Source organism: Aquarana catesbeiana, linkage group LG02 (genome assembly GCF_042186555.1).
Source record: "Aquarana catesbeiana isolate 2022-GZ linkage group LG02, ASM4218655v1, whole genome shotgun sequence".
Lineage (NCBI taxonomy): Eukaryota > Metazoa > Chordata > Amphibia > Anura > Ranidae > Aquarana > Aquarana catesbeiana.
Window position 1 is genome coordinate 265,827,887 of NC_133325.1, and position 24,761 is coordinate 265,852,647.

At 42.2% G+C, this 24,761-nt stretch overlaps 1 protein-coding gene across 2 annotated transcripts in view; it reads right to left on the reverse strand.

Moving 5' to 3' along the window:
- The window catches only part of UGGT2 (UDP-glucose glycoprotein glucosyltransferase 2), a 670,166-nt gene that overhangs the window by 54,324 nt on the left and 591,081 nt on the right, over positions 1–24,761 (reverse strand). For both annotated transcript variants that reach the window (XM_073614383.1, XM_073614382.1), the window contains exons 34-36: positions 23,175–23,357; positions 11,401–11,561; positions 5,722–5,836 (exon numbers count right to left, since the gene is read on the reverse strand). In XM_073614383.1, the coding sequence (XP_073470484.1) occupies positions 5,722–5,836; positions 11,401–11,561; positions 23,175–23,357 (459 nt within the window). The remainder of the gene's footprint in view (positions 1–5,721; positions 5,837–11,400; positions 11,562–23,174; positions 23,358–24,761) is intronic.

A 24,761-nucleotide genomic window follows, 5' to 3' on the forward strand; every position in this document is an offset into this window, starting at 1 on the left:
TAGGTTTTGGTAGCCGGTTGCGGGCCACAATTAAATGCTTCAGAATTTTGAAATTTTGTATTTTTAAATAGCATAATGAACATTTTCCTTCCTGCAGCCCCCGAATGCCAGCAGGAGGGAGAGGAGGAGAAGCCATCTTTCAGCAGTTGCAAGAATAAAATGGAGAGAATCGTGTTTCTGTATATGCCGCCCCCACAGCGCCCCCCCCCCCGTTCAAGTGTAATACAGAACGTGACAGAAAGGCCGCATGGGCCCCCCTGGAGCATGGGACAGGATTACCATTGTGACCCCTGACACTACACCAGTGATTGGGGGGTGATTAAAAACACATCTTAGCTATGGGGTATTACCACCCACCCAAACCACAAATGTAAACAAGCCCTTACTGTCCTGAGCCCCCTATAAGGCTGCTTTCACACTGATGCACTGCGGCTTTCCTGCAAGTTACCTGCGCTTTCCATAGACTTCTATTATATCTTGTGGGTGTGGTGCACCGAAACTCCTGCATGCAGACTTTTATTGCGCTTTGAGAAAGCGCACCAAACCCGCAGGATAAAATAGAAGTGTGCTTCCCTGGTTTGAGGTCAAGGGCCACATCAAAGGGCTCCAAGGGCTACAGGTTGAGCACCCCTGAGTTATGTAAAACCTTTATTCCAAAAGGAAAAAAACTGTTTGTTGTAACTGTTTATAAAGAGTTTGCTGGAGTTCAGCTCTAAATCTGCTTGTCTACACACGGTTTGATTGTTGGATGACCGAGTGTCTGATTTTTGTCAAAAGCATGTGTGCAGGATTTTGTCTAGCATACTAACTATCCGCAAATTGTCGTTTGACAAACACGAACGTAGTGACATACTATGAGAGTATAAAGAGGAGGTTAATTTTTCAAACGCCACCCTTTGGGCCCCTTCTGCTAATTTCATGTTAGTAGAATTTTGGTGAGCATTGATTCGTGATTTTCAAATTGTACAAAACAAATGCCTTTTAAAATATGTTTGGCATAACTACATCAGTATCACAAGAAAAGCAGCTTCATTATTATACCATTAACCACTAACCACTTGACCACTGGGCACTTAAACCCGCTTAATAACCAGACCAATTTTCAACTTTTGGTGCTCTCACATTTTGAATGACAATTACTCAGTCATGCAACATTGTATCTATATGAAATTTTTGTCCTTTTTTTTCACACAAATAGAGCTTTCTTTTGGTGGTATTTAATCACCGCTGGGTTCTTTATTTTTTGCGCTATAAAAGAAAAAAGACCGAAAAATCTGTAAAAAAAAAATGCATTTTTCTTCGTTTCTGTTATAAAATTTTGAAAATTAGTAATTTTTCTTCATATATTTTGGCCAAAATTTATACCGCTACATATCTTTGGTAAAAATAACCCAAATTAGTGGAAATTATTTGGTCTTTGTGAAAGTTATAGCGTCCACAAGCTATGGTGCCAATATCTGAAAATTGATCACACCTGAATTACTGACGGCCTATCTCATTTCTTGAGACCCTAACATGCCAGAAAAGTACAAATACCCCCCAAATGACCCCTTTTTGGAAAGAAGACATTCCAAGGTATTTCGAAAGATGCATGGTGAGTTTTTTGAAGTTGTCATTTTTTCCCACAATTCTTTGCAAAATCAAGTTTTTTTTTTCTTTTTTTTTTTTCACAAAATTGTCATATTAGCAGGTTATTTCTTACACACAGCATATGCATACCACAAATTACACCCCAAAACACATTCTGCTATTAGTCCCGAGTATGGCGATACCACATGTGTGAGACTTTTACACAGCGTGGCCACATACAGAGGCCCAACATGCAGGGAGCACCTTCAGGCGTTCTGGAGCACCCAGGCCAATTCTGACATTTCTCTCCTACATGTAAAAATCATCATTTATTTGCTAGAAAATTACATAGAACCCCAAAAGATTATATATGTTTTTTTTAGCAAAGACCCTAGAGAATACAATGGCGGTCATTGCAACTTTTTATCTCGCACGATATTTGCGCAGCAATTTTTCGAACGCTTTTTTTTAAAAAAAAAACAGTTTTGTGCTTTAAAAAAAACCAAAACAGTAAGGTTAGCCCAATGTTTTTGCATAATATGAAACATGAAGTTACGCCGAGTAAATAGATACCTAACATGTCACCTTTTAAAATTGCACACGCTTGTGGAATGGCGCCAAACTTCGCTACTTAAAAATCCCCATAGGCGACGCTTTAAAATTTTTTACTGGTTACAAATTTTGAGTTAAAAAAAAACGATCCTGGCTTCGATCGTAGCGGTGAGTCGGTAGAAGCACCGGAGGGCGGCGGGAGGGGGGATGCCCCCTCTCGCCTCCCATAAGAACGATCAAGCAGTGTAACAGCCGCTATGATCATTCTTATGATGTAGGGAATCGCCGGCTGAAAAAGCTGATATCTGAATGATGCCTGTAGCTGCACCCATCATTCAGATATCTCCGCACAAAGTCAAGGACGTCGTATGACGGTAGGCGGGAAGTGGTTAAAATGCTTTTTTTTTTTTTTAACACAAAGTTGTCCATTTATACAATATTTCTAACACATAGCATGTACATACCAAAAATGACACCCCAAAATAGATTCTCCTACTCCTCCTGAGTATGGCGATACCACATGTGTGAGACTTCAGCCTGGCCACATACAGAGGCCGAGTACAGCCGAGTATGGCTGAGCATGGCCGAGTATGGCTGAGCATGGCCGAGTATGGCTGAGCATGGCCGAGTATTGCAGAGTATCGCCGAGTATGGCTGGGTATTGCAGAGTATGGCCGAGTATGACTGGGTATGGCAGAGTATGGCTGGGTATCACCGAGTATTGCAGAGTATGGCTGGCTATTGCGGGGTATTGCAGAGTATGGCTGGGTATGACAGAGTATTGCGGGTTATGGCAGAGTATTGCAGATTTTTGTGGGGTATTGCAGAGCATGGCTGGGTATGGCAGAGTATGGCTGGGTATCACCGAGTATTGCAGAGTATGGCTGGGTATCACCGAGTATTGCAGAGTATGGCTGGATATTGCAGAGTATTGCGGGATATTTCGGGGTATTGCAGGGTATGGCAGAGTATTTCAGGGTATGGCAGAGTATTGCGGGGTATGGCAGAGTATTGCGGGGTATGGCAGAGTATTGCGGGGTATGGCAGAGTATTGTGGGGTATGGCAGAGTATTGCGGGGTATGGCAGAGTATTGCGGGGTATGGCAGAGTATTGCGGGGTATGGCAGGGTATGGCAGAGTATTGTGGGGTATTGCAGAGTATTGCGGGGTATGGCAGAGTATTGCGGGGTATTGCAGAGTATTGCGGGGTATTGCAGGGTATGGCAGAGTATTGCGGGGTATTGCAGGGTATGGCAGAGTATTGCGGGGTATTTTGGGGTACTGCAGGGTATGGCAGAGTATTGCGGGGTATTGCGGGGTACTGCAGGGCATTGCAGAGTATTGTGGGGTATTGCAGAGTATTGTGGGGTATTGTCGGGCATTGCAGAGTATTGTGGGGCATTGCAGAGGGCATTGCAGAGTATTGTGGGGCATTGCAGAGTAGTGAGGGATGGCTGAGCATGGATGGCTGGATGTCTCTGTGCAGTGCTGTGGGCACTACAGATGCAGCCCACAGCGCTGCTACCATCCATCCATCCACCTCTCCGCTCACAGTGTACCGATCGGTACACAGGAGGGGAGGAGAGGAACCGGCGTCATCAGATGACGCCGGTTTGTTTACATGTGATCGCTCTGTCATTCGACGGAGCGATCACATGGTAAACGGCCGCCAATAGCGGCCATTTACCGAGATCCGTGAGAGGACCCGGCGGTCATGGATGCTTTCGGGTGCGCGCCCTAGGAGGCGCGCGAGAGCAGAATTCTGGGAGGACGTCCCTGGACGCCCTCCCAGAGTTAAGCAACCGCCCTGTAGCCTTCATTTGGCTATGGGCCGGTTGTTAAGTGGTTAAAGAAGATGAGAATGTGCACTGCATTTCGACATTTCATCAATTGCCGTGGCACGAATGTTAGTCCTAGATTAACGGTAGTTTACAAGACCAAACTCTTCCCGGTCGTTCCTTGATTCCAAGTATGCGTGTTTGTACTTTCAACTTTTTTGTGACGATTTCTGTACTGACCATCCAAAAATCAGATGTTGAGTTCACATCCAACAAAAATTTAATAGCCTGCACATCCAGCTTTTGTCTGATGTAAAAGTCAAATCGTCTGTCGAATGCACCGTACTAACGATCTGAAAATCCGCAGACAGCTTGTCTTCAGACTTTTCCCTTCTGATTTTCGTACCATGTGTACAAGGCCTTACACTATCATCTCCTGAAATATCCGCTATGACAGAGGTTTTGGGGATTTTGGAGATATCCAAGGATTAAAAATAGTTGACAGAGTTTAGTTCCACTTTAATATCGCTTTAATATCAGGATATTACATGATGCTTCTGAAGTCATTGCCTTGGGATATTCAATGTGGTAATGAATTCCAATTTCCTTTTTGTTACAATTAAAGCACAGGCAAAATGTAATAAAGTGAAACAAAACCTTGATTTATCCATATCTATTTACACACCCTAATCTAATAGTTAAAGCTGTCTAACACATTCCTATCAGCAGCAACAAGCTCCCCACAACTGTTTCCACCTGAGCATACACGTGCTGGCAGGTCACATAGTTTATGTTAAAGATGACATTCAGCCAGAATGAATTAATCCAGGAAAGGTGAAATAGCTGTTAAGTGGAACACTTAGGGCCCATTCACATAACTGCCTATGTCAAAGCATGCACATTATTTGTGAGCTGCGCAAGGGCCGTTTCACACTATAGCGATGCCAGACATTGCATGTGATTTGCACTACATTGCTGTGCAGATCACATGCGATGTCTGTGGGATGCAAATTCAGCCATACAAACTGTATGGCTGAATTTGCATTGCATTCGGGCCAAACTCGTGCATGACCCTTTTTTTTTTTGCACCAGAATTGGATCGCATTGGGTGTTCACACCCATGCAATTCATTTCCTGTCCAAATTCACAGTTCACACTGCGATCTGCGAACCAATCTGGGGTTGTCATTAACTTTGTATTGACACTCCCAGCGGTTCGCACAGGGCAGTGTGAACTGCCTGTGAGTCAGGTGCGATGCGGGAACCATCAATGGAGTCGCAGGGTTCCCGCATCGCACCAATGTGAACTGGCCCTAAAGGCAGCCCATTTATTTCAAACAGGTGCACATACCATTTTGACACTGCAATGCCCTGCAACACTTCAGTTATCAAGAAGTTCAGGAATGCCCTTTAGAATGAATGGCACCGCATTGCACCAACAGTGTGATAGTATGAATGGACCCTCGCATATACTTCAAATGTGAACAACTTATTGTACAAAATCATCAAAATGCAAAAGTAAAAAATATACATTTGTTTCCTTTAAAGCCTGAACTCTTAACGTGGTCATATTCAGACGGTACAATATTCTTCAATTTTTTTCAACAATTACATAGTCTAAACAATTGATTTATTTATATCTAGACACATGGGCCCTCTCAATACAAAATGCCATATTAAAATGAACAGGAAGCATCTTTTCATTTTAATATCTTCTACATGCTTGCACGGGACATAAATAAGAACACTATGAAGATGTTTAAATGACTGCAAAGCAGTTTAAGTGGAACATTAAACGCTATTAAGAGATAAAATATATTCACCTGATCCAGATTAGACAAGCTATTGGGGTCTTGGCTAAGAGCCTGATACTGCCCACGTAGTCTGTCACCGGCAGCAATTTTCCTGAATTTTTTCAGGTCCACCACATATAGAGCACTGTAAGAGAGGGAACGAGAGAAGCAAGTTGAATGCAGTTTTTCAAATGATATGGATCAAATATCAACTGTTATGCATTTAAAATCAAAACATTTAGATGAAATTTCAATATTCTTCAAAAGATTGAAGAATTGGAAAGGTGAAATTAAAAGAGAAGTCCACTTTTGGAGCATGTTACCCGTATTTAGAGTGTAACACACCTGTCTTTCACTGTGGCAAACAGCATGTAGTTGTCAATGAACTGAAGGCACTGCTGAGCGCCCTCATAGTTCATTAATACTTCCTCCAGCTTTCTTTTAGAAAGCCTATACAGAACTACGGGCAAGAAAGCTGGAGTTGGTGTCTGCACGAGTCTGACATTGCACCTGTAATCCACTGATTGTGGGTGCAATGCTTTGTAGGCTCCTGGGGGTAAAATAATAAATACACATTTATTTTTCTGCAAAAAATGTGTGCATTTATTATTTCTTTCTCAAAATGTGAACTTGGCCTTTAAGGCTGAGCACGCCCTAATCACCCAGCGCAGCGCAGATTCCTCCGTCAGCTCAGGCCCGCCTCCATGTTCCTTGCACCGCTGCCGACTCCCCTCCTCTGTTGCCGGCTGCTGTGAGGTTTTTTAGGGAAGGAGAGAAGTGGAAGGACCCAATAATATGTAATTTACCAGCTCCTTCATTTTCTAAATGAGCACTGTGACTGATCGGTGCTGATCACTCACTGTCTTCATTCACAACTGAAGCGTAGTCAACTTTTTACTATGCTTCAGTTTGTGAATGAACGGGAAACAGCCTAGCACAGAGCACTTCCCATTTATTCACTGTTCAGTGCAGCTGTGGCTGCAGAGAAAGGAAAGGGGGTCTCTGTCCACAGTCCCTTTTTCTGTCTCAAATGTGAGACATTAGGGGTCTGTTTAGACCTCTGATATTTCACCAAATCCCAACAGGACTCTTAAAAAAAAATAGTAAAAATGATAAAAAATAATAATAAAAAAAAAAAATACTGACACCGTCCACTGCCCTAATGACACATCCACTGCTCTATATTATCCGCCTAACAGGTCCAGTGCTCTAGTGACTGACAGCATCCACTGTCCTACTGACACCAACCTCTGTGGCACTGTCCACATTTTAATACATTCTCAAATGTTTGTGTGTATATATATATATATATATATATATATATATATATATATATATATATATATAAGAAATTACAAGCACCGATACCCCTGTATAGCTTTTCTGACAGCCGCTTCTCCTTCTCTCCCTCCCATGGCTGTCAGGGAGATAGGTGCTTGTAACTCCCCCCCACCGCCGCACCAATCACCCCTGGCTGTCCCCCTCTGTGCTCTCCATGTCCTCCTCTGGGTCCCCCTGCATCCTCCCTGGCTCTCCGTTTCCTGATCTTTTTTATCCTACGGGTCCCCCACTGTGTCATTCTCCGGGTCTCATCTGCGTCCTTCCTGGCTCCTCTGCTCCTCCTCGGGTCCCCTCATGTCCTCCTTCGGTCCCCCCATCCTCCTCTGGGTCCCCCTGTGTCCTCCCCAGCTCCTCCACCGGTCTCCCCCTGCCCCAGATCTGTCAGGTTGGAGAGCGGAGGAAGGAGACGGTAAATCTGTCATTTACTGACTTCTTCCTTTTCTGAATGAAGAGAGTCAGTGATCACTGACTCTCTCCATTCATCATAACTGAAACATTGTAACCTGTGTTTACGATGCTTCAGTTTATGAATGGAGAGGAGCCTTTGCCTCCTGTTCATTCATTTTCAGTGCAGCTGAGGCTGCAGAGAAAGGGACTGGGGAATCTCTGTCCTCAGTCCCTTCCCCTGTCTCAAAGGGGAGATGTCAGGGGTCTGTTTAGGCCCCTGTTGTCTTACCAAAGCCCCCAACAGGGCTGAGAAAAAAAAATTGTAATAAATATTAAGTTAAATTGTAAAAAAAAAAACACTGACACCACCCACTCCCCCCCCCCCCCCCCCAGAAAGAAAGCATTGTAAAAAAAAATAACAGTAAAATATAAAATTGTAAAAAATAATAAAAATAAATAGAATGTAAAAAATAAAAGAATGTAAAAAAATACTACTGACACATGTGCCACTGTCACATGACATTAAAAAAGCCATCATTAATCGGTTTTGCCGAGTACTTGAAAAAAGTATTGGTACTTGTACTCAGTCTTAAAGTGGTATCGGTGCAACCCTAATATATATACACCCATGTGTGTTTGCGCTTTGGGCTGCACACCCCTGTGGTGCATTTCATCTATTCTAAACCTGTTCTTAAGCCAAACAGCACACCTACTATGGGGAATATGATGTTTGATATTTTTAACATTGTGTGTGACAACTGCCAATTTCTTGATCGCAAAGTTGTTAACAATTGCCTATTTCTCGCTCACCTATATTAACAATTTCATGTTTGTTGCCATAGTTGTGTAACAGTTGCCCATTGGTTTTAATTATTACCCATCTGTACAACTGCCCACTCTGCTTTCAATGTAATGTCACAACTTGCTGATTGTTTCCCCTTTAAGGTCATACTTGTTTAACCACTTCAATACAGGGCATTTTCTCCCCCCTTCCTGCCCAAGCCATTTTTTAGCTTTCAGCGCTGTTGCACTTTGAATGACAATTGCGCGGTCATACAACACTGTACCCAGATTAAATTGTTATAATTTTTTCCCCACAAATAGAGTTTTCTTTTGGTGGTATTTGATCACCTCTGTGGTTTTTATTTTTTGCGCTATAAACAAAAGAAGAGTGACAAGTTTGAAAAAAAACACAATATTTTTTAATTTTTGTGATAATAAATATCCAATTTTTTTCCTTTAAAACAATTTTTTTCCTCAGTTTAGGCCGATATGTATTCTTCTACATATTTTTGGTAAAAAAAAAAATCGCAATAAGCGTATATTGATTGGTTTGCGCAAAAGTTATAGCGTCTAAAAAATAGGGGATAGATTTATCACATTTTTATTTTTTATCTTTAGTAGTAATGTCGGCGATCTGCGATTTTTATCGTGACTGCGATATTGCGGCGGACATATCAGACACTTTTGACACATTTTTGGGACCATTCACATTTATACAGCGATCTGTGCTATAAAAATGCACCGATTACTGTATAAATGTGACTGGCAGGGAAGGGGTTAACACTAGGTGGTGATCGAGGGGTTAACTGTGTTTGCTAGGGAGTGTTTCTAACTGTAGGGGGAGGGGACTCACTAGGGGAGGAGACAGATCGGTGTTCCTCTGTACTGGGAACACACCATCGGTCTCCTCTCCTCTGACAGGACCGTGGATCTGTGTGTTTACACACACAGATCCTCGGTCCTGCTGTGTTAGCGGCAATCGCGGGTGCCCGGCGGACATCGCGGCCACCGGGCACGTGCACCGGGTGCCCAGTGACACGGCAGTGACACGGGCGCCCCCCCGGTGGGCCGGGAAAGCGAGGCCGTCATATGACGCCCGCCCGCAACAAGAGCTGCGCCGCCTGGCCGTCAATTGACAGCCGGCGGTCAGCAAGCAGTTAATTTCTACACATTGCCATAATTACCCATTTGTTTTCTCTATATTGTCATAATTGCTATGTTTCATCCCATTTGGCCAATTTGCTGCACATATGCCCGTGTATTGTAAAGATTATTTACTGTAATGACTGCCTGTTTGTTGCTCGCACATAGTTATGACTTCCTATTTGTTTCCCACACAATTGCTTTTCAGTTGCTCACACATTTTCATGGCGGTTTCTTTGTTGTCTACATATTGTTATGATTGCTAGCTTGTAGCTTGCATATTGTAATATTTTTATATTCTCTTGGAAGGAGGAAGAACTGTATCTGTTTTGCACATTAAAAGGGGGCTTTCTCTGGTTTGTGGAATCTTTTTTGGACTCTTGATGGACACTATTGGTTTTCATATTAAGTCACAATATTTACAGTAAGCATAATTGATTGTGTATTTATTTGATTGATAAAATTATTCACTGGTTCGTTGTTTTTAGCGCTTCACAGACAATTTATATTTTGGATATTAGAAGGGTTATCTTCTTTTTGTATTAACAGTTTTACTTAATTTTGTGCACAATTTTGCACAATTTCCATACTATTCTTTGTATTTTTTAGCCACCTAGAGTGCTCATCTGTGTCCTGGTAGCTCATTGAGAACTACAAGCAGTCAGCCGCAATGGCTGACAGTGGTTACAGTTCCCCCATTCACAGAAATCTTTCAAATTGTGACAGCAGGTGCGGGGAGAAGATCCCCGACCCATTGTCCCAACAGTGGACTCAGGGGAAGCCAGGGCTGCTGAATCAGTAACATGTTACAACCTGATTATGGGTGTAACATGGCCTAGCTTGTAAATATTTAAGCCTAAGGACAGACAGTAGGATTTTGCAGTGCTGGAGTTCACTAGAAGAGAGCATCTAAAAAGGTAAGCTACAATTTTTAATAATTCTTTTAAAGCAGTGGAAATAGTAAATAGTTTATAGTTCATAGTCTGTGCTCAGGTGCACTTTAATTAAAAAAAATGACAAACAAAACAAAAACGTATACATTAAACATATTGGCATTATAATAATACTTTGCAATAATATTAAAGAATAACTAAAGGCAATGTTTTTGTTTGTTATGGACAGAGTGGAGAGGGACTGGAACATCTGTCAAGTTTTTATTGTCTGTGCCCCTCTCTAGTTTTCAAGCTTCTGTTATCATCAAAAGTGAAAGTAAAAGAAAATGCCAAATTTTGTGTCCTCTTTGAAAAAGTAATAGAGAAAATATTCCAATGGGGACACTAGTTATGAGGAGCCTGCTGACAACCAGTGGATCCCTCACTTTGCAGGGATTTCTTTGCATTTTCCGTTTTGACTATGGGGACAAAAAGTGAAGGGAAATCTCCCCAATGGGACAAATATGAAAAAAAAAGAGAGTGGTTAGAACCCTCCCTTACTTTACCCCAAAGTAAAAAAAAAAAAAGAATTGCCTTTAATTCTATTTTAACAGTATAAATTTACCATTTACAGTTTTGCTATTAAATGATTCACATGAGAATAAAAATCAACATTAATCCAAACACAGGTAAAAGAAATGAATATAACAAATACATAAATTATGAAAATATAATATAAGAAATTACGATGCACAGACGGACCTTATATATGTTCGTAGTCTATGTGGGCAGTGAATTTATTTTGTCATAGAACTTTATATGTAAGCTTTCTTCTTCTGAGGTACCATCATGAACGGAAAGACTTTAATTGGTCAAGCCATCCAAATCTGATGTTACAGCTGTGAGTGAATAGAGATCTGCTGAAATTACTAATGACGGCTTATATTTTCACTGATCGGTACTTTCCAGGGTTTTTTGCTCTCCACACCATGGAATCTCACACCAACAGTGTTCATGAGCAATGTAAGATGTTAACAGATGATTCTAGCACTTACCTATATAGGCAGTATCATTTTGGGTGAACTAACCCTTTAAATTAATAATCTTATTTAAATGAATTAACAAGTGTGAATTTTAAAAAAAGCACACTAATACACATTAATCTATAGCTACATTCTCCTACCTGATGTGGTATTTCCTGTGCCCAAGATGCGATGCCCAATAGCCAGATTTCCAAAACCGATAACCATCCATCTCTTTGCGGCTGTCACAAAATGGGGTATAACCATAAGGAGCACCACCAAGGTCCAGGTCACGCAATTCTTTTAAATCAGTCCTTACAATCTAAACACAAAAAATATGTTTTTTTTGTACTCAGCGTAAAATGCTTTTCTTTGTGTACACTGCAGAAATCAGCTCTGCTTTAGATCAGTGGTCTCCAAACTGCGGCCCAGAGGCCTGATGTGTCCCCTTTCTTGCCATTATCTGGCCCTTGGGGCACTTTTTCTTCCACTAATAAAAGACACTATTCCTGCCACTGAAACCAACATTGGGGCATAATTCCTGCTACTGACATGAACAATGGGGCACTATTTCTCAAACTGACACTAACGATGGGACACTATTTCTCCCTCTGACATCAATGATGGCAACTTCGATACCAGAGAATGCCAGAGAAATAAATTTGCCAACACTGACCCTAAGGTGCTTAAGGCCAATCGCTGCTCCACCCTGGCAAAAAGCTGAGAGACAGGCAATGGAGAAAGGGAAGGGGTATGCTCTCATTCTTTCTTCCTAGGGACTCACACCATGCATATTATGTTCGATTTGTACCATAATACATCTTACAAGATGTGGACTTGTTAGCCTTAAGCATGGTGCAAATGACCGCATTGTATAGCCCTCTCTCCCTTAGCACTCAGCTTTCAACAGCAAGCAGACAGACAGTTGTAGTTTTTGACAGAAAGATCTAAGATCAGCACCAGGTGTTCCAGGCAAAGTGACAAAATAAGCAAGGATCTTTTGAGATTTTAAATCCACCCAAACTCCTCTGAATTGTTATGGGCATGGTGGCTGACTCCAATTCTGAGTAATACTCGGCAGACAATAAAAGATCATCCAAGTACCCGATGAGAAGTATTACTTCTTTGCCAACACTAGTGCCAATTTTTTGGTGAACGCCTGAGGGGCTGTGACTAGGTAGAAGGGCAAGACGGCAAACTAATAATGGCCGTCCCCTACCTTTAAGCACCAGAAACAGGGGTGCTCCTGGTAAATGGTCCATGAATCCTATATCTATCTGATATCTATGGATGTCAAAAAGTCCCCCTGATACAGGGACACCACTATTGAACAAATGGCCTCCATATTGAGCTTGTGGAACTTGACAAAAAAGTTAACCACTTTGAAATCTAAGACAGGTCAAACTGCTCTTCTTAGGCACCGTAAAGAGGTTTGAGTAAAGGCACTGGAATCTTTCTGCACTTAGAACTAAAATCACTACCCCAAGCCAGAGTTCCTCAATGGCCAGATGCAAGTCAAATGACCACTGGGGAAAAAGACATAGGTTGGAGGTGAGACGTCTCTCCAGAGGGTGTGTGTAGTAACTCAACTTTGTAGCCTTAGGTTACAAAAGTTTGAAAGCATGAAGCAGTAAGGAAGCACCTTGTGAAACTTCAGTTTTTATCCCCTAGAAATAACACTTTGGACCCAGGCATCACATCTTCTGGAACCATAAGACCCCCCCAATTACTGGGAGAAAGTGAAGGAAACAGCCTTGGCTGGTTTAGAGCGCAATTTTTTTTAACAAAAGTATGTTCTTGCTTTAGACTGAGAGGGGTTAGAGGAACCTTTCTTAACCTCAGAGGTAGAGGTCCTACTGGTAGAGACACAAGCCTGCATCCTCTGAGGGATGAGCTAAGGCCATAGGTATAAAGTCTGACTGCGGACTGAGGAACCCATTAGAGTTAAATTAGGATTTTGGGCTATGCATTTAGTTCCGACAGCAATGATCTGGCAGATTACCATAGAAGCAATTGCAGGTTGCATGACAGGGCCTGCTAAGAGAAGAAAATGTCTTTAAAGAGAGTGTCTAACTTCTTGGCTACTGGGTTCATAAACACCAGATTATCCTCACTGGAATCCGTGGGGGTCTTGATAAGACAAGAAATGGTAGGGTCTACAACAAGAACTGCCCATTTTTACTGGAGACCTTGGGGGTTAACAGACTCAGGCTGCTCTAATGCAAAGCAGTAGTGTATAGTATCAAAAGGGGTAGCAATAGTATCTTTAAGCTTGGATGAAAATATTGCCAAAAGGTGTCTCATCCTGATTAGAGTCCCCTGAAGGATAGGGATGTCTGACCCAAGGGCAATTTCAAAGACTGATTCAAGTGGTTCTAAAGGCAGATTATTTTTTATCTTAATGCATTCCCTGCATTATGGTTAAAAATCTCCCCCTATTTCACTCCAGTGCTGGTGCTGTTCTCGCTCTCCTCACAGGACACAGAGATGTCTTGTTTATAAAACTGGCTAAGCAGGCTACACATCACAGGAAATATAAATACAAAACTGTATTTAAAGAAGACCTCCATTAAAAAATAAAATAAAAAAACAACCCCATTGCAGTAGTAGGGGAGAATGATGTAAACTGATCCCGAAGCCTCCTGGGATATCCAAGCTACATATCCCAGAAGGCTTCAGCTTCTCTACAGTGCTGGCATGCATCATCAGGGATTCAGCTGCAAGAACCAGAAAGAGACAGCCAGCTCCTGATGATGTAAGTAAAGTAGATGGCAGAGCAGGACTTAGCATGTGGTAGCTGACTGGTGGATTGCCTCAGGATAATGCTGGATTTGCTGAACAGGTGAATATGTTCACTGAGGATAAAAGGTAAGAACAGACAGAACAAAAAAATGAACACATGAGGACACGGAGAGGCAGTTGTTAAGTTCCTCTTTGTCATGAAGTTCTTTAGGTTTATAAGAATTTTAAATTGCTTCTAGAAAGCAGCTTAGGAACATAATGTATATGTAACTGTAAAACGTGTTTTTAGTCCTTTTGGATAAATGTTTCTCAACTCAATGGTTTCTCCTCAGAGTTGAATAAATTAGGCAGTATTAAAAGGAGTTGTAAAAGGCAGAAGTTTTTTTTTTTATCTTAACCACTTCAGCCCCGGAAGGATTTACCCCCTTCGTGACCAGAGCACTTTTTACAATTTGGCACTGCGTCGCTTTAACTGCTAACCCCAATGCTGTACCCAAACTAAATTTGCATCCTTTTCTTCCCACAAATAGAGCTTTCTTTTGATGGTATTTGATCACCTCTGCCGTTTTTATTTTTTGCGCTATAAACGGAAAAAGACCGAAAATTTGGAAAAAAAATGATATTTTCTACTTTTTGTTATAAAAAAAATCCAATAAACTCGATTTTAGTCATACATTTAGGCCAAAATGTATTCGGCCACATGTCTTTGGTAAAAAAAAATGTCAATAAGCGTATATTTATTGGTTTGGGCAAAAGTTATAGTGTCTACAAACTAGGGTACATTTTCTGGAATTTACACAGCTTTTAGTTTATAACTGCCTATGTCATTTCTTGAGGTGCTAAAATGGCAGGGCAGTACAACCCCCCCCCCCAAATGACCCCATTTTGGAAAGTAGACACCCCAAGGAAATTGCTGAGAGGCATGTTGAGCCCACTGAATATTATTTTTTTTTTGTCCCAAGTGATTGAATAATGACAAAAAAAAAAATTTACAAAAAGTTGTTACTAAATGATACATTGCTCACACAGGCCATGGGCATATGTGGAATTGCACCCCAAATTACATTTAGCTGCTTCTCCTGAGTATGGGGATACCACATGTGTGGGACTTTTTGGGAGTTTAGCCGCGTACGGGGCCCCGAAAACCAAGCACTGCCTTCAGGATTTCTAAGGGCATAAATTTTTGATTTCACTCCTCACTACCTATCACAGTTTTGAAGGCCATAAAATGCCAAGATGGCACAACCCCCCCCCCAAATGACCCCATTTTGGAAAGTAGACACCCCAAGCTATTTGGTGAGAGGCATGTTGAGTCCATGGAATATTTTATATTTTGACACAAGTTGCGGGAATGTGACCTTTTTTTTTTTTTTTTTTTTTGCACAAAGTTGTCACTAAATGATATATTGCTCACACAGGCCATGGGCATATGTGGAATTGCACCCCAAAATACATTTAGCTGCTTCACCTGAGTACGGGGATACCACAGATGTGGGACTTTTTGGGAGCCTAGCCGCGCACGGGGCCCCGAAAACAAAGCACCGCCTTCAGGATTTCTAAGGGCGTAAATTTTTGATTCACTCCTCACTACCTATCACAGTTTCAAAGGCCATAAAATGCCAAGATAGCACAAAACCCCCCAAATGACCCCATTTTAGAAAGTAGACACCCCACGCTATTTGCTGAGAGGCATGGTGAGTATTTTGCAGCTCTCATTTGTTTTTGAAAATGAAGAAAGGCAAGAAAAAATTTTTTTTTTCTTTTTTCAGTTTTCAAAACTTTGTGACAAAAAGCGAGGTCTGCAAAATACTCACTATACCTCTCAGCAAATAGCTTGGGGTGTTTACTTTCCAAAATAGGGTCATTTGGGGGGGTTTGTGCCACCTGGGCATTCCATGGCCTCTGAAACTGTGATAGGCAGTGAAGAGTGAAATCACCTGAAAAACTTGAAGGCGGTGCTTGGTTTTCGGGGTCCCGTACGCGGCTAGGCTCCCAAAAAGTCTCACACATGTGGTATCCCTGTACTCAGGAGATGCAACAGAATGTATTTTGGGGTGTAATTTCACATATTCCCATGGCATGTTTGAGCAATATATCATTTAGTGACAACTTTGTGCAAAAAAAAAAAATGTCTTTTTCCCACAACTTGTGTCACAATATAAAATATTCCATGGACTCTACATGCCTCTCAGCAAATAGCTTGGGGTGTTTACTTTCCAAAATGGGGTAATTTGGGGGGGGTTTGAACTGTCCTGGCATTTTATGCACAACATTTAGAAGCTTATGTCACACATCACCCACTCTTCTAACCACTTGAAGACAAAGCCCTTTCTGACAATTTTTTTTTGCAAGAAAATTACTTTGAACCCCCAAACAGTATATATTTTTTTAAAGCAAATGCCCTACAGATTAAAATGGTGGGTGTTTAATTTTTTTTTTCACACAGTATTTGCGCAGCGATTTTTCAAACGCATTTTTGGGGGAAAAAACACACTTTTTAAAATTTTAATACACTAAAACACACTATATTGCCCAAATGTTTGATGAAATAAAAAAGATGATCTTAGGCCGAGTACATGGATACCAAACATGACATGCTTTAAAATTGCGGACAAACGTGCAGTGGCGACAAACTAAATACATTTTTAAAAGCCTTTACAGGTTACCACTTTAGATTTACAGAGGAGGTCTACTGCTTAAATTACTGCCCTCGATCTGACCTTCGCGGTGATACCTCACATGCATGGTGCAATTGCTGTTTACATTTGACGCCAGACCGACGCTTGCGTTCGCCTTTGTGCAAGAGCAGGGGGGGACAGGGGTGCTTTTTTTTTTTTCTTTATTATTTTTTTGCCTTTTTATCTTATTTTTAAACTGTTCCTTTTATTTTTATTTTTTTTAATCATTTTTTATTGTTATCTCAGGGAATGTAAATATCCCCTATGATAGCAATAGGTAGTGACAGGTACTCTTTTTTTGAAAAAACTGGGGTCTATTAGACCCTAGATCTCTTCTCTGCCCTCAAAGCATCTGACCACACCAAGATCGGTGTGATAAAATGCTTTCCCAATTTCCCAATGGCGCTGTTTACATCCGGCGAAATCTAAGTCATGAAATGCTCGTAGCTTCCGGTTTCTTAGGCCATAGAGATGTTTGGAGCCACTCTGGTCTCTGATCACCTCTATGGTCAGCTGGCTGAATCACCGGCTGCATTCTCAGGTTCCCTGTTGGGACAGGAGAGCCAGAGAAAAACATGGAAGACGGTGGGGGGGATTCCCTCCCACTGCTTGTAAAAGCAGTCTAGAGGCTAATAAAGCCACTAGGATTGCTTTTACATGAAAGCCGACCGCTGGCTGAAAAAAATGATACCAAGATGATACCTAAACCTGCAGACATCATTCTGGTATAACCACTCAAAGTCCAGCAACATACCAGTACGTTGCTGGTCCTTGTTGGGCATATATTGTAAACTTTTTTTCATGCAGCCTGTGGGCTGAACAAAAAAAAGAGATTGATCGGTGGGTATGCCCACCATTAGAATACCTCCCTTCATCCACCCACTTCTAATGATGGGCATACATGCACCGTATATATATATATATATATATATATATATAAACGAAGCATGGGGGCATCCTCCCGCAAAAGTTAGGAGCAAATCGCTCCTCTGCCCTCTGCTGCCCCCACGCTTCGGCATATATGCTGAAGTATGTAACTGTGGTGGTGAAATCACCTCCGACAGCGCTGGAGTCACGGCTTTATGTATCGTGGGAGCAAACGCTGTTGCTGTCAAGATAAATAAATCCTCTCTGCAGCTGAATGGCGTACCTGAAAACATAAAAATGGTTACCAACAAAACACAGTAAAGTATAAAAAAATTGCATATCTGAAAAGTAAACATGGTAAAACATAATAACAATAAAACATTGCAGAATAGAATACAGTAAAAAAGAGCAGAACAATGGAGAGAGAATAGAGAGAGAGAGAACAATAAAACGACAACTATTTTTGTTTTTTTTATTTTATATTTTTTTGTGTTTTTATTTATTTATTTTACACTTTTTTTTAGTAACTTTAACTTTTGTAACTGGTACCAAGTTTGGGTCTCTCAAAATGCGATGGCATCTTGGGAGACCCTGTGAAAGTGTGTCCTAGTCTGTGCAATGCTGTACCCTACGCTAAAACTCAACTAGTGTATGGTAGCGTTCAAAACATTCACCAATGCATAGACCACGATTGTCAGGACAGGAGGGACAATAATACCGGGTGTCACGCCTAAATCTGCGCTTGCTACAGACACGAAATCTTCTTTGGGGGGCTCGTTGGGTAGGGGTACTCAAGAGGACATAAGGAAAATGCCTCTCATGCAGCCGGCTTACTGCATTTGGTTGGGGAAGGTGAGGTGGAGCACCGTCTGGAAACAGAAGGGCTCTGACGATCTCTTCCTGGAATTTAAGGAAGGATCCAGTCCGTCCTGAAGCTCTGTATAGCACATGAGCGTTCAGCAAAGCCAATTGAAATAAATAAACAGGCACTTTTTTGTACCAGTGTCTGGCCTTACGGGCAACTAGGTACGGTGCCAACAACTGGTCGTTGAGGTCCACCCCTCCCATATTTTGGTTATATTCGTGGACACAGAGGGGTTTCTCCACAACACCAGTCGCCGTAGTAATTTGGACCTTCGCGTCTGCATGAAGGGAGGTAAGAACGAAAACATTCTTATTATCCCTCCACTTCATAGCGAGCAAGTTATTACACTGCAAGCAGGCTCTCTCCCCCAGCCTAAGATGGGAATCTACAAGCCGCTGGGGAAAGCCCCGGCGATTAGGTCACACGGTGCCACATGCTCCAATCTGTTGATCAAAAGGGCGACTAAAAAGTGGCACGCTCGTGTAATAATTGTCCACGTACAAGAGGTACCCCTTTCCGAATAAGGGTGACACCAAGTCCCACACTATCTTGCCAGCGCTTCCTATGTAGTCAGGGCAGTTTGTCGGCTCTACGTGACTATCTTTGCCCTCGTAAACCATAAATCTACATGTATAGCCTGTGGCCCTGTCACAGAGCTTATACATCTTGACCCCGTATCTGGCACGCTTGCTGGGAAGGTACTGTTTGAATGACAAGCGGCCAGAAAATTTAATCAGGGACCTAATCAATGCAGACAACTTGATGGAGAGTAAACAAGTCTGCAAAACACTGGTTGAAGTGGTTTATGAGGGGCCGAATTTTGTAGAGCCGATCGTATTCAGGGTCTCCACGAGGACGACAGAATTCATTGTCATTGAAGTGCAAGAAACGCAAAATCTGCTCCTCGTATCGTGCCCTGGTCATGGAGGCAGAGAACAAGGGCATATGGTGAATTGGGTCAGTGGACCAATATGACCGCAACTCACTCATTTTGGTTATGCCCATGTTGAGGGAAAGGCCCAGAAAGATCTTAAATTCGGAGACCGTAATTGGTCTCCAGTCTCTGGCAAGGGAGGACTGGGGAATAGTGGCGATGTGTTGACCAGCGTATAAATTGCTTTGGTCCACAATAGATCTATAGAGATCTTCGGTGAAAAACAGCGAATAAAAATCCAGTGGCGTAAAATCAACTGTTTCCACCTGAATTCCGGGTTGGCCAGTGAATGGGGGAAGTACGGGTGCTGCAGAAGTGGTGGGTTCCCAATTCGGATTGGCGAATGCAGAAGGAAGGGCACTATGGGCACGACGGGCCTGTGTTCGTCTTCTTGGTGGCAGCGGGACACTCCTAGTGCTTGCCATCTTGCCAGCTTGAACTGCACTTATGGGACTCGCCACATCACCACGTGATACTGCAGTGCTGGATGTACGACCAGGGTGTACTAGGCCGCTGGTGCTTGCCAGTTCACCAGAAGGAATAGTGGCGCTAGTACTGCTCTGCTCCATACGAGGGACCTGCGGTTCTTGCACTTCAAGGACAGAAGAAGAAGATTGGGGTCTGGTACGCCTGACCTTAGCAGGGACCACAACTCCGTCGTCAGAGCTATCTGTCATAGAGCCGCTGTCCTCTACAGGATCGTATTCTGAGCCTGAATCTGACAGATGAGTGATTTCCTCTTCACTATCTGTCATGCTCAGAAACATGTAGGCCTCTTCACTAGTGTACCTTCGATTTGCCATTTTGGGCTCTAAATTTAGGGGTACACTAGTGAGACTCACAGGCAAAAAAGCTCCTGACTGTTAGCGACTGATTCAAAACGCTACCAAAAAACTGTTAGCGATCGCAGGGATCAGGCCTGACTCTGCGAACGCTGCAGTTATGTGTGCTTAGTGTTTTGTAAGTGATCGATCGATACTGCACTTGGGTGGGCTGGGCCGAGGGGCAAAACGCAGGTGCTAGCAGGTATCTGGGCTGATCCCGCTAACACTGTGTTTATGGGAACCCTAAACTGCTGGGGATATTGATCCGTTCAGATACTATAGCACTAAGGGAGGTGTATGCTGCAGACCTTATCTGACCCTAAAAACGTAACTTATATCACCGCCGGGCAATTAGGGGGTTAAACCTTTATAAGGTAATAAAGGGCGGGTGCCCTAAAACTATAATAAACTATAAAAAACAAACTAACCAGCGTCACCCGTAACACTTATACGGTGATTGCTGGTGAAAGGGTTAACTAGGGGGCAATCAGGGGGTTAAAACCTTTAGTAGGTAGTATATGGGGGTCCTTGTCGCTATAAAACGCTGACGGCGAACCTATATACTTACCTCCCTAACTAGCGTCACCAGTGACACTAATACAGCGATCAGAAAAACGATCGCTTAGTGACACTGGTGACGGGGGGTGATCAAGGGGTTAACCTTTATTAGGGGGGGTTAGGGGGGTACCCTAGACCTAAAGGGGGGTACCCCAGACCTAAAGGGGGGTAACCCTAACACTTATAACTGTCACAAACTGACACCAATGCAAAAAAAAAAACTGCTATTGGTGTCAGTGTGACAGGGGGTACAAGGGGGTGATCGGGGGGTGAAAAGTGTGCCTGGCGTGTTCTACTGGAAGTGTAGTGTTGGTGCACTTACTTGATGTCTTCTCTCCTCGGCGCTGGAATGAAAAAGACCGGCTCGAGGAGCGATGACATCACTTCCTCTGCCTCTGTGTACATTACAGAGGCAGAGGAAGATTCTCATTGGCTGGGAGCGATTGGATGGCGATGGATGGCCTCCCCCTCACGTCTGATCGCTGCCAGACAGAAGCCGACCGCCTCGGGCACCGGGGGGGTCCGATCGTACCCCCCGCCCGCGGGAGGCAGATCACGTACAGGTACGTGATTCTGCCTGCCCGTGCCATTCTGCCGACGTACATCGTTGTGAGGCGGTCGGCAAGTGGTTAATGCATTCTATGCAACCTTCTGTGTGTAGCAGCCACCCCAGCACCACCCTAATTACTTACCTGAGCCCCACCTCTCTCCAGCGATGTCCACAAATGACTAACTCATCCGGGACACTCCTCCTGATTGGTTAAGACACAGCAGTGGTGCCATTGGCTCCCGCACTTGTCAAAGTCAGTCAGCCAATCAGGGGAGAGAGGGGACGGGGTGGGGCTGAATGGACACATGAAGCTGTGACTCAGCTCCAGTTCCCCCAAAGGAAGCTGCTGGTTGTGGGGGCATTTGATAAGAGGGAGAGGCCAGGAGCAGCAAAGAGGGACCCGAGAAGAAGAGTTTCCAGGCTGCTCCATGCAAAATCAACTGCACAGAGGAGGTAATTATAACATGTTTGTTATTTAAAAAAAATAGACTTTACAATCACTTTCAGTGACCACTATCTTGAAAATGATTGTATTCTAATAAGTGATTGTGGTTAATGTGTGTAATGATAGTACTCCGTGTATGACATATTTTTCTATATCATACACCTTTATATTTTTTCTCTACATTTGACCCATTTTAAAGGCCAAACAGGTGTGGTGAGCAACATACCAGATTGACCAACTGTTCAAACAAGATGTAGATCCTTTACTGATGTTCTGCCAGTGTATAATGGAAACATTTTTCAAATACTGATTGACTAGAGTATGACATATTTTGTAAGGGATCAAGCTGTGTTTAGCAAACACAGCTCTATAGCATCCCTTGCAAATAAAAAGAATCCAACAATATATACAGTATATAATAGAACACACAGGTCATTTACAAAGCCTGAGCAAGAATGCTAACAGGGCATATGCAAAAAGTAAAGATACCTGTCAAAGCTGTGCCTGCTTATCACCTCATCCTAAGTATAAAACTACACAAACACACTATATAAAACACATACAGTACAGTCATGTCCATAAAGAAGATACTATATAAGGCCAATCTGGCAGCTTTGACATATTGTGTCTTAAGGACAGCACTGAACTCTGTATCATCTGTGTTACCTGCTGCTAAACAATGCAGCAGATGGCAGGTAGGAGACTATTAGTAACTAGTGGCTGATTCAGCCTACAGTATCCTTCCAGTGTCAAAAATGACATTCTAAAGCACATCAATCCAGCCACCTGAGGTCCTAGAAAAGAAACGATTAGTCATTTCAGTGAAGGTAATGCTGCTTGCTCCTATTATGAATATCTGAATATGGTACCCCTGTTAAGGTTGCAAATATGAATTTCTGTTTAAAATATCTAGACTGATAGTACACTGAATTGATGTAGAAAACCAGAGCAGAAGTGGTTAAGGTAACAGTTCCAAATAACACACAATTTAATGAGGAGCTTGGATTCAAACTGTCAATATTCGGATTAAACGTGTTTCGACTCCAGGGTCTAGCTTGGATTTGTAAGGGTCTGCGAAGCATTGGTTCTTGTGATTTTCTCATTAAACGCAAGCTCAGATTTCTTTCCTTAGGAGCTACAGGCAAGACACAGATCATTTAAACACTGAACATCCTGAACTTATAAGAACAAAGAGGTGGAATAGAAAATGCAGAAATGAAAGCCCTTTGCATGGATATTCAGTATAGAACTGATAGAGAAGGTAATGAGCTTCTAAAATCCCTGCGGGACTGAAAGAATGTTCACATAATTACCTGAGATGGATTCACAATCTAAGTCTGTTTGCAACTAAGCTTCAAATTTGAGTTGAGAATAAAATCAGTTTTCACACTAACTACTCTGTGGCCAAAGCCTGTTAGTTGTTACCTAATTCTGCTAAGAAGCCATGCTTAATTTTGCATGCAGCACCTTACCTGGTCAGCATCAACAAAGATGATTTTGTCGGTGGCAAGAGGAAAGAGAACATCCAGGAAAAGGATTTTGTAACCCCAAATAATCCGTTGTTTCTCAGTCTGCTGGTGTAACCATCTTGGCCATTTGTACTGAACAAATTCATACTGGAAGCCATACTCTTCTGCCATGTGGGGGATGATTTCCTAGGGACAGAGATATAAAATAAAGTTCTATATTAAAGCAGTTGTGTCAAGCAAAATATACACTTCAAACTGTAACTATAAATGATATTGGGTCAGTATAATACCCACAATTATCTATAAGGCCTCATGCACACCGGACGTTATAAAAACGACAGTAGCTTTTAGCTGTAGAATGGCGCATTAAAAACGTGAGTTTTGCCACGTTTTTGCATTAGCGTTTAACGTTTCCCACAAAAACGTATGGCTCAAAAATGCTCATAAATGAATAGCCACGTTTTTTAGCATTTTTCAGAGTTAGAGCGTTTTTACAGCTGAAAAACTCCTCTTCAAACCCATTAGTTCTGGGTTTTTTCCCAGCCAGAAAATGCCCCAGCCAAAAAACGCTGAAAAAAACCTATGTGTGCATGGATACATAGGATAACATGCTGGGGAGTTTACTGGCTGCAGAAAAAAACATCTGAAGACAAAAACAGCAGCTGTAAAAACGTTCAGTGTGCATGAGGTTTGAGAAAGCCACATACCACTTATATCTTCTGCGTATTCAGCTTTAGTATGGATTACTTACTACATCCTGCTTTATTAATACATGGAAAATATCTGTGGTGGATGGTCTTTTTATCAGACAACACATGGGAACAGGCCTATATGAACATTGAAATTTGCCTGCACCATCTGCAGGGTGTGAAACAAGTAAGGACTTGAGCAGAGCATTTTTTTTCCATAAAGCAGAGTATGACAGTAGTAGCATTGACAGTAGACCTTTTAGCATTCTTTAGTGGTGGGTCACTGGATATATGGACTTGGCTTAAAGCAGCATTAAACCCAATACCAAAAATGTAATGTAATATAGCAGCTTACCAATCCTTAGATGTGGTGGCTGCAATAGGATTCTTTTTTAGGCTTTTTCACCTGGCAATCTGGGCAGTAACATATCTCCTGTATTAAAGCGCCACACTCAGGATGTATGAGCACAGGGGGCACATTTGGACAGTAGCATTGTCAGTCTGGGGGTTGGAGAGTGTTAGATTTACTAGAAAATTTTAATGCACTAAAACATTGACGCCAAACTGCAGTTAATACTTTATAAGCAGTTGTAGCGAACAGTTTTTTGGTATACAGTTTTTACATAATTAAAAGTTCATTATTGTAAGCACCCCTGCTAGTGTTAAATGGTTTGTCTCATCTCTCTGATGGATATATTCTGCTCGAAAGCTTGTTCTTTTGAAAACCAACAGACTTACTGGCTGAATCACCAGGTAAAAATAAAGGAAAGAAAGCAAATGAAATTAAACACAGCTGTGGTAAGCTGCAATATAATATGTTTTCATTTGGGTTTACGGTCATTTTAACCACTTACGGACCGTCCGCCGTCGTTTTACGTTACTAATTTGAAGAGGGATATCG